The sequence below is a fragment of the Carassius gibelio genome, chromosome B21 (genome assembly GCF_023724105.1).
Source record: "Carassius gibelio isolate Cgi1373 ecotype wild population from Czech Republic chromosome B21, carGib1.2-hapl.c, whole genome shotgun sequence".
NCBI classification, from domain to species: domain Eukaryota; kingdom Metazoa; phylum Chordata; class Actinopteri; order Cypriniformes; family Cyprinidae; genus Carassius; species Carassius gibelio.
In genome coordinates, this window is record NC_068416.1 from 25174521 (window position 1) to 25185471 (window position 10951).

A 10951-nucleotide genomic window follows, 5' to 3' on the forward strand; every position below is an offset into this window, starting at 1 on the left:
CTGTCCTCACAGTTTTCATCATGTTTTGGTCTAATCTATGGTATTTTACATGTTTTATCATCCTGTAGGTGAAAATGATAGCTACACCTGATATTAACGAAATAGCACATATCACTTTTCAAATAGACACAAAAATTTGAAGTATCATTTATGTTTGCGGGAAAAAAACGAAACATAACCCTAGTATGAACACTTGTTAAACCAAGTTAAAAATACAAAATCCATTTCATTTAAATATGGTAACTTACCATATTTCTGGACACACAGCTATGATAATACCTTAGCCTTAGAGTGACAGGTATTGCCTATACAATGGTAAATGTATATGTTAATAGCTTACAGTCAGCTTATGATACTACTACATTACCTTTTTACTAGTAAAACAGTAAAATAAATCATATTGGTTATGAAAAATATTTACCATCCTACACTGTTTCTAACCTTTCCCCCATTTTATCATATGTTTATGTGTTGTAGGATAAACTATGTGTTGCAGGGGAGTGATATTCACAGGTTTGGCTCTTCCTACACCACCTTCTCCTTCTGTGCTCACTCTTTCTCTCTCAGTAAAGGTTATGGGGGGTGATTCATAATGAGTAAAGTGGCATTTGACAGCACTTCTCGCTTCATCTCTCAAGTCAGACTCATTCGGTTGTGTAACTATTTTCATAATCGAATGTTTTGTAAAAGAATTCGACTAAGATTTGTGGTTGTCTCAAAAACATTAATATTCAGATGGTAAAACAAAGACATAAGGTAGGGTGGAGAAGGAAGAACACAAGCTAAAGAGAAAGGACTGTTCTAATAATAGCTCACAGCAATAGTCAGAGAATGTTATGGACATACTGCCATCTGCTGAGCATGTTGTGCAAATTTCCTTAACTGTCGTGATGCATCTAAAAGCTTTCCCCTCTTTTAAAGACTCTAATAAAACAGCTTCCACATACAGGAGGAATGTGAACAGAGGAAAGAACTGCTGAGGTTAGCATGAGCTAAGAGCAAAAACAGCAGGAGAGACTCTTTACTCTTGCTGTTTTAACTAACCCTGGCAGTAATGCTGCAGAGCAAACAGCCTTTAATGTGAACAAACTAACTTAGATGCCCATCCAACATGAGCCCTGGCCCAAACCCTACTGAACTGCCTGCCAAAACAACATTTTAGGCATCTTAAGCTCATTCATTATGTTCCAAAGAGTAGCTGGCATAATTAAGAAACATTTGAACCAAATTCTAAGGTAGCATCACATGTATTTCAGATTTACAGTACCATAATATAAGAAATGCATTACTGTTCTAATCAAATACGGCTAAACTAATGGGAAGTTTAGATATGTAAACTTTAAATACACCACCAACAATATTTAATTTATTTGTCTCTGGTGAATCAAATCTCCCAATTTCAGGTATCATTTCATTTGGGATGCACATGTCTTGAAATATATATTTTTATTAGTGTGAAACAGAAATGATAGACTCCAGGTTTAGGTTTTGTAATCTTTTATCATAATACTGTATGTGTCATTCTTTCTTGTAAATGTTCTCTTTACAATGACTTGATGCAAATCTACCTGCATTTTAGGCAGGTAGCTAATAACTGTAACTTCTAACTGACTGTAAACAGGAAATACTGTCCATCTATTATCTATATGTTATATGATGTAACTAAATTGCTTAAGTTTTTTTGACCAGAGTAAACAAAGAACAAAAAAAAGTCAATTTAAAAAAAATGGCATACACATTGTGTATACACGTATCCCAATTCTACACACACATTGTGTACAAATGTGTTTCACACGTTCAGAGACACACATAAGACTGTGTGTAATGGTGTGCTGGTACAAACATAGCATTATAGGAATTATTTACAGGGGATCCATGTCATTTTTTGTACTGAACTCCTGGAAGTCCTCTGGAATGGTGTCTGGAAAAGAGATTTAAGTATATGAAACAGAAATATTTTGTAACATTATAAATGTCTTTGTTTGTGTTCTCACCATTGCAGCGATACTTCAAGTTTGACCAGATGATGTTTTCTTGAGAGAAGCAGAACACTCCCAGTCTTCCTCCTCTCATTGTGGTATCAATTGTCACTCCAGAATCTGCCACCAGCTCTGATCCCTCATAGAAACGAACCCTAAATACAAACACAGACGTCTGTACTGAATCATTTTTATTTCTAACATAATCTTCTTTCTCAAGTAACAGCTTCCTTGGCTTCAAGTCACCTGAATTTTGATTGGCTCACCTGATGTATCCGACTTGTGGGCGGTGCTGCAGATACCAACGGTATGATACCCGATCTTTCCAGCCAACGTTTCTTGGATCCTTCCACAGGAGACGCACCTGATCATTAGTGTCCCCTGTGTGCCAGAGAGAGTTTCTCAAATGCTCTCCTGGACCAGTGTTGGACTTCACTGCCTAAGAGCAAGAGACAAAGACAGATTCATCTTAAATCCCTGCAAGACTTTTTCACAAGCTTTTCACAAAATTAAGCTCATCAACCTTCAGCTGAATGCCAGGTTCAGCTACAGCTCTGAAAGGTGTGGCCTGCCAGTATGTCTGCTCCGTTTGTTTCCACATCACCACATAGAAACTGGAAGAATCTTGGTAGCCAAAGATGAAGCCAGCATAGTCGTCATCAGTGACTGTATTCACATGGAAGGTTCCCTCGAAATCAACACCGCTGAATGCAGTGTAACCTGGTCATCGGAGAGGAATTGCATCATCTATAGAAATAATTTTACATATCATTAACTGATGGACAAACATGCATCCAACTCACCAACAGCAAGGCCAGGGTCACTATTCATAGTCTGGACAATCTCCATTCCCTTTGAAGCAAGGCAAAGTATTTGTCAGCATTGCATGCCTCAAACACAGTTTTCTGTATGATATACTAAATTCTATGCATCTTTTCCTGATCTGTCACCTGGTTAAGAACCACCCAGTTGGGGTCAATCTGAGCATCACCCTCTGGGTCCAGTACAACCGTCTGATAGGCTCTGAAGTCTGTCAATGTGATTTCTGCATTTTCTGGGCAGTTATCGATCCTGTCGATCACCTTGTCTTGGTCAAAGTCTGATTCGCATATGTCTCCCACTCCATCATCTGTGGAGAAATGAACAGGTGAGTGAGGGATGATTGAAAAATTATTCCTATAATGAAAAATACGAGACTTTCTGAGAATAATGGGATATTTCTGTTTCTTACACCAAGGTATCGTATGGCTTTAGAAGACTTGGAAGAGCGTGCAAAGTCATTTGTCAGCTATTTAAATGGAGTTTGACAATTACTGTTCATTTCAGTTTTCATTCTACTGCTGTTCTACTTTCTGTGTATTGTTCCAGTGAAGAAAAACATATACATAGAATAACATCCAGTGCATACTGTTTCTGTTTCAGGATTAATGGTGTACTCACTGTTGTCATCAATTTGGTCAGGGTTGGGCACCAACCGGCAGTTATCTGGCCCAGGAGGCAGTAAGTCGGGAATACCGTCATTATCATCATCATCGTCACATTCATCTCCCAGTCCGTCTTTATCTGTGTCCAGCTGGGAGCTGTTTATTACCAGTGGGCAGTTGTCTTTGCTATCTTGGTGACCATCACCATCGCTGTGGGATGCAAGTAATGATATCAAAGGAGTGCTTGGAGAAATTTGACAGTATTGTCTGATAATTCATCATTTGGTGTAAAACAGAAGAAACAAGGAAGCTGTATCTATATTGCACAAGTGATGGACCATTTCATACCTATCTTGATTTGTGTCGCAAGAATCTCCGACAAGATCATTGTCTATGTCAGACTTGGAAGAGGAGGAATGAATGTAAATATTTATTATAGTAGACAAGTACAGCATTTGAGGAATATAGGGTTGTCTGCCAATCATGTACCTGATTTGGATTTGGGATGTCAGGACAGCTATCACATGCATCTCCCACCCCATCCCCATCACGATCCAGCTGGTCACGATTTTTCACACGCTGGCAGTTATCCAGGAAGTTTTTCAACCCTGACAATCAATAAAAGCACACAACAAAAATCAGAATGACACAGTACCAGAAAGACAAAACTTTTGTTCAAACACGACATTCAAGGCTTTTGATTTTACCATCTCCATCCATGTCGTCATCACATGCATCTCCGAGGCCATCAGAATCTGTGTCTCTCTGGTCTGGGTTATCCACTCGGATACAGTTGTCACATGCATTGCCATGGCTGTCCTTATCAGTGTTCAGTTGGTTTATATTTGGCGTCAGCCAGCAGTTATCCTAAAATCCATACACATATAGAGGAAAAATTTTAACTTCATAATCAGAGATAGGTTATTATCTCTAGAGATTTGTAAAGAAATTCGTGTGAGATTCTGCATTGAAACCATGACACAAATGGGTGCATTTACCTGCTCATTCGGTATTCCATCTCCATCTGCATCTGGGTCACATGCATCGCCTTTCCCGTCGTCATCTGCGTCCTCTTGTCCCGAGTTTGGGACTGTTACACAGTTATCCTGGTTTTGAGCAAAATAATATGAATCAGCTCTCCTGGAGACAGGCAACTGATGTCACCGGAGCCCTAAGCAAGTTCGATTGCATTGTTGCCATAGTTACCTTTCTGCAGGTTGGGTCTCTGCAGCGCAGCTTCTCATCAGGGTACCCGTCGATGTCAGTGTCTTTACCGCAGAGATAACCATTTCCTGCCCATCCAATGCCACACTGGTACACAAACACACCCTTAGAACTTGCCCTTGAGCATAATGCCTTTTTCATACATATGTGTGTCTCGAAAGGGTACCTGGCATGTGATAGTGCCATCTTTTTCCTCTATGCACTGCGCATTGGGGTCGCAAGGGTTCTGTAGGCGGTTTCCGCAGCTTTTTTCTGGCTTACAACCTCTAATCTGGTCACCTGTGAATCCGTTCTTACATCGGCCACATTGATATGATCCCTACACAAGATAAAATGCATTTTGAGGCACTATTCTTTTACTTTGCATTTCTGAGTGACACATAATGGCACATCACATCATAGAGACACATTGTGAACAAGTTGGTTCTCACCACAGAATTCACACAGATGGAGTTAGGGGTGCATCCTCCATTATCTGGTCCTTTACACTCATCAATATCATCACACACCTAAAGAAAATATAAGGATTAGGAGATAAATTACTTTTCGGTCTTTCAATCATTGACTGCGTTTCAATTTCAGTGGTCATTTTTTGAACTGCCTAAACTTTGCTTTACAACATATGACCTGCACACAGCGGTGCTGGGGATAATGCTGCAGCTTGATGCTTCGCTTTGCTAAATGTCTAATGCATTAAGGAACTCTGACACAAATCAACCAAAAGGGTCCCCAAGTTATCAGTGATGTACCTGCTTGTGTGTCTGTGCATACGCCACTCCAACACCCTCCAGTGGTTTGCCAGTGAATCCAAGAGGACATGCCTCACAGCGGAAACCTGGAGCCATGTTCACACACCTCACGCCAGGGAAGCAGGGATTAAACTGGCACTGCAATAGAATGACATTTATTCAACCCTGAGCTTGAATTCTGGCTCGTGGTCCTTTCCTCTCCAATGATTTCCAGTCTATACTGTCCTTTCAAATTAAGGAACTACAGGTTTCATCTTGTTTCCTAGTAAATGTTTTATTTCAGAAGATCAGCTTGAAAAAATGCATCAATCACACGTGTTACCAAACTCACATCGTTACAAAATTTTATAAGCAACATTTTGATCATTTGATCTTTCTCAGGTTATACTTGGAGATCAAGAAAAAGCATTTGTCTTGATATGACCCCTTGAACAGATATGTACCTCATCAACGTCATCACAGCTGTATCCATCTCCAGTGTATCCATCAGGGCATGGACCGCACTCCACTCCCTCAGCTGTTTCTATACACATGTCATCACGGAAACACACTCCAGGAGTGCACTTTGGTTTCACCACCTCCGTTCCACCCAGCCCTATAAATAACCAATCATATTTAGTATTTATGGGGTGGTTGGAAGCATTTATGATACGTCTGTAATTGAACACGCCATGATTGCAATCCTGCTTCAAATCTGCTTCAGCTTTGGTGACTTTGAAGTCATGACTGGAGTATTTGTTTGAGATGTTGCCGTGGATATTTGCGGAGACTAAAAAATGTCTTGTTTGGGTTTCTTAGCTGGATATCTGCCTCAACAAACATGCATGTCTTGCTCGTCATAATAATGTCTTACCACAAGCCTGGCATTCAGAGATGGTGTTTCTGAGAAAAGATGTTTCCTTCACCTGTAAACATGCATGCAAACACAAGAAAATATTTGCAAATAAGGGATGGTGGAAATTAAGAACATTATACAAAAGAGTTATTGTCAGGAAGGCTTTACCTGCTGAATAAGCACATCTTTAAGCTCATTAATGACCTTTGTCAGCTCCAGCATCTGATTTGTAAGCTGTTTCGTATTAAGCCCTTTATAAACAACAAAAACGGTGATCTTATCATTTTAGCAGATAAACAAAAAATCTCAAATTTCTCTCTTCCTTTAGAATCTGTTCCTTAAAGGTGCACTCAGTAATTAAGCAGATTTTCTGATTGTCAACGTTTGATGATGCCACTGAAAAAATGCTTTATTTGTTTACAAACCCCTAGCAACCAATCAGAACACCCTAGCAACACCCTGGCAACCATCAATAACTTTCTAGCATTGCAGTGGAAGATTTGCACACGCACCACTCATGTTTTCTTCAGAAAATGTACAAATTACCTAAAGTCTGTACCGAGTCGCTCTGATGAGTGTGGCAGTCCTGGAGAGATGCAACATTTTCCATTGAATCACCATATGCCAGTTTGAGTTCCTCCAACCCCTCCTGCCAATCAGAACAGAAAGAGCTCAGTGGGAAGTTTATGGTAGTGTATTAGTGCATGCATTGAAAATCTCCAAATATATCTCTCAGCATGTGAGTGTATAGCTGTTAAATATGTTATTACTTGTGCTTTCCCCTGCATAGTTTTGAGCTCCACTCCCTGTTGATTGTTTAGGCCATTAAACACAGCTGGTAAATCTCTCAGCGTCTCCACCAGCCTGCAGTCCAGGTGGAGCTCCACCCCGGGCACCGGTAACACCCCCTGGTTTTGCGGGAAGCCCCCTGGTTTGTCCACCTCCAGCCCCTTCAGATGGAAGAGCAGCCGATGCTTCTCACCATCAGCCAGTTTCAGGTTACTGAAGGTGACGGTACTCATCCTACCATCTCTGCGCTGGTATCGTAAAGTAGCTACAGAGAGAGAAAGCAATAGATAATGTGAGTTTCTATATTTTGTCTGATAGCACTTCTGTTTTTATCCATTACATGAACATTTATGTCATTTTTAAATTGTTTTCAGGTCAAAGTGGTTTGCAAATTTTACAGTAAATTACGAAATCAAGCAAATCCCATATTAAATGTTTAATCATATCAACTACTCACAACACTCCTGAAACTTTCAACAGTAGCAGTGCCCTAGCAACCTCCCACAACACCTCAGAAACCACCTAACATTGCCCAACAACCACCTAGCAACATCTAACAACTCACCAGCAAGACCCCATTTCAACTAACCAAAACCCCCAGCAACCCCATAGCTTCTAACCCTTACCTCCAAGCAACCACCTTGGCACCATGGCAATCTTTGCCGAAAATATAAAGGTTTCAGAACTCAAAAGTTTCTTGTTAGTCTAAAAGCAGTTTATATTAAAGCCAATCTGCCAAAACAACATGTGGAATGTGCCACTTTATGACCTAATAGTGTGGTTACATGCGCCTCCGTAGAAGACCATTAACGCCTGCTTCTACATAGCTGCCTGTTTAGCCACGCCCACTGATTCATGCACAAAGTAGTTGATCAACAAGGGCAACAAAAGCAGGTCTACACAGAAACCAAACGATAAACTGTATTTGATTAACTTTATTTTTCATTAAGTGCCAGACTGCGTCAGCAAGGACTCGTCCTTTGTTAAATTTATTCTACTGCAAATTCGCTTACAAACGAGGCACAATTCGACACAGGATTTTCTGAAAGATGATGCAATGCTGACTATATTATATCCGATGTAGCACAACACAAGAGTGAGTATCTCTTTTTATTACGTGATAACTATTGCTCTGTCTGTTATCACAGATCTTTTGGAATGTACTGAGTATTTATGCGTTTTCAGCCTAATCACAGCAGAGTCCATCTGTGAATGACTATAGGCTCTCAAACGTAAACATATATTAGCCATTCATTTCAATGGGTGTTTACTTCTGAGTCTACAATCCACCATGCCTATTCAAACAGACATTCTGATGAGGGGGGTTAAAACGGGACAGAAAATAGCCTATTACTTCTAAATTATGATGTAAAAAATCTTGATAACATTGTAAGTGGACTTCAGAAAACAGTAAAAAAAAAATTTAAAAAAGTGACTCACAATCACTTTTATGGCAAAAGTATGGTATAGTAAAAGTTTACCCACCTTTATTGAGTTTCCCAAGCACAGAAAACTCAAAGTACTTTCTGTTGTCTTGCGGATTGAACAGGCTGAATATGGTGTTTCCGGTTTGAGGCTGGAGACGGAACGTTGTGAGAATAAAGAGTTCTGTTACTCCCTGCTCTGCCAAGCCTCCGTGCAGTAGATCCGGTAGACAGTCCGGTGACGTTAAGAGGTTATACACTGCAGGAAAATGTTAGGTTAGTCAAACACAAAGCATACTGCTCACAAACATGTAGTGGTTTCTCAGGCTAATACATGCTGGGAGTGATGCCCAGGTTGATGTCATTTCTGTTAGACTGTAAATAGTGTTCCTGTTTATTTAGCCAGTTGCATGTGGCCAAATAAATGTTTAGGGATTTGTAGTTCTTTGAAGTTTGCACATGGCAAGAATTAGATGCTTTTTTTTTTTAAGCAAAACACAGCTTGACTGTAACCAAAAGTCTATTGGCTTTCAAACGCATTCAAATTTTGAATGTTTTGGCATTGCCAATGGGATAATAAATGTGTCTGAATTTTGAAACCCAGACCGTATCTAACGTGCTTGATGACTGATGAGTGACATACAATTTGTTGAGCAACATTTGTCAAAAATATAAACATTTCTTATGTTCCAGAATTAGCAGAAAAAGCTTGAATTTCAGATTAATATCTTGAGTTTTTAAACAGAAACTCCTGTAATTGAAGCAACTAGTATAAGTTTGTATAAAGTTTGGTCGATCTGGATCTTATCCATTGAACACTTTCACTGGAATATTTCATGGAAACCAGGTGAACGGAAAGCCATTGGGGTGTCACTGCCGGATGTCATATACGTACAGATGTTGATTGTTATGGCAATGGAAGCGTGCCATTGGCTGAACAGGCAAACATAATGTTGAATAAAAAAATGTTAATGACTCAAGGATGACGTCTTTCCTAATATTTTAACCGAGAGAGATGGTCTGACTCATTTTCATGCCTTAGCAATCAGCACATCAGTACAACTAAGCAATATTCCCACAAAAACCAAGGTTTTTGTTGTGCTCCTTGTTTATATTCACTTTCTTGTGAAGTAAGTGTATAGTTTGCTCATTTCAGAGAGCTGTTTGTTGCTCAAAAGCATAATTTCTGTTCACAGATGGTGTGCTGAAATATTTACATGCTGGCCGTGATTGCCAACATGTGTGATCTGACTTTATGTATTATTTGTCATTTTAATGTTCAAACAGTCACATGTCTTGAAGTAAATATTACATTGACATTAAAAAGGGGAATTTTTATGGTCTGGTAGGTGGTAGAACTCGGTGTGTGTTTTCTTTAAGTATTATGTGTCCGCTTTTCAGATTCAATAAAATAATGCAATCTCATCCTTGCTGCAAAAGACATTATGACTCCTATATCCTAGAATGAACTACCGTTCTCACACACTGTCTCTCTCTCTCTCTTTCTGTCTCTCTCTCTCTGTCTTTCACACACACACACACTTTTACTTTCTCTCTCTCTCTCTCTCTCTCTCATACAAACAGGCAATTACCAAAAATCTCAATTGTAGCCTGACGCTTTGTGATAAACATCCACATTGTGGAGATGGATAAATTGAGAAATTAAAAAGGAAATGGTAAGGAAATGTGCGATACAGAGAAAGAGAGAAAATGAAAGTAAAGAGAAAAAAATGTGAGAAAACAAAGAAACCAGCCATTACAAAAGAAACCAGACACTTTTAGACTGAGATATACAGGTCAGTGTGAGATTTTAAGAGACAGACACTAAAACGGTGAGAAAAGGTGAAAGAGAGTACATAAAACTAGTGTCAAATAAACTTAAATACAGGCGGCTAAACTTAAAGACACATTTTAACCTATTAAGGACACTTTGTGTACTCACCGGTTGTTTCTGCGCTTGCTGAGCTGAAAGTCAAGATTAGAGAAACGGCCGCAAGGAGATGCATCATGCCGGTCATCTTTATCACAACCTTCTTCCACCCCACTAAAGGAGTGTGTGAGAGAAAAGTCTTATGAGAGCTGATCTTAAGATTCCTTTATGCTGTGTCTTGTATGTGAGAGTTTTATAGAGAACGTCTGTGTGATTGAGCAGGACTCAGGAGTGAGGGACAGAAGAAAAGAGTGAGGTCTGTGTGCCTTCGGGTTTTAATGATGTGTGTGTGTGTGTGTGTGTGTGTGTGTGTTGGGGTTGAGGTAACAGGCTGTATGTCAACTCACAGCAGCTGTGCTGGGCGGAGCTATGAGTTTAACAGACGCCCCCATGCCGAGGGGGGCGGAGCAAAGAGCGGTGCCGTATAATTGGCGGGCCTGGAATTATTGGTACCTTTTATGAGGTTCCATTTGTTCCACATCCTTCACTCCGTCCTCCTTTCCCCTTCATCCGTTCTTGCTTTCTCTGGTTTTCACATACTTTCCTGTCATTTTGACTGGCAGGTGCCGTAAAATATGTCTGCTTTGGGTGGATCTC

The 10951-nt window shown here is 39.9% G+C and overlaps 1 protein-coding gene across 1 annotated transcript; it reads right to left on the reverse strand.

The window, feature by feature from the left end:
• Nucleotides 1-1480: 1480 nt before the first annotated feature.
• On the reverse strand, nt 1481-10610 carry LOC127986624 (thrombospondin-4-B-like). Its single transcript, XM_052588935.1, has 22 exons — nt 10367-10610; nt 8486-8683; nt 6982-7265; nt 6758-6860; nt 6380-6462; nt 6230-6281; nt 5820-5971; nt 5377-5514; nt 5059-5136; nt 4794-4946; nt 4610-4714; nt 4402-4509; nt 4111-4270; nt 3893-4011; nt 3752-3804; nt 3420-3613; nt 2930-3108; nt 2783-2831; nt 2503-2699; nt 2246-2418; nt 1995-2134; nt 1481-1921 (listed from the first exon to the last, which is right to left on the reverse strand). Exons 1-22 carry the CDS (start codon nt 10440-10442, stop codon nt 1863-1865), a joined length of 2853 nt encoding a protein of 950 aa, XP_052444895.1. The 5' UTR covers nt 10443-10610; the 3' UTR covers nt 1481-1862.
• Nucleotides 10611-10951: the final 341 nt, after the last annotated feature.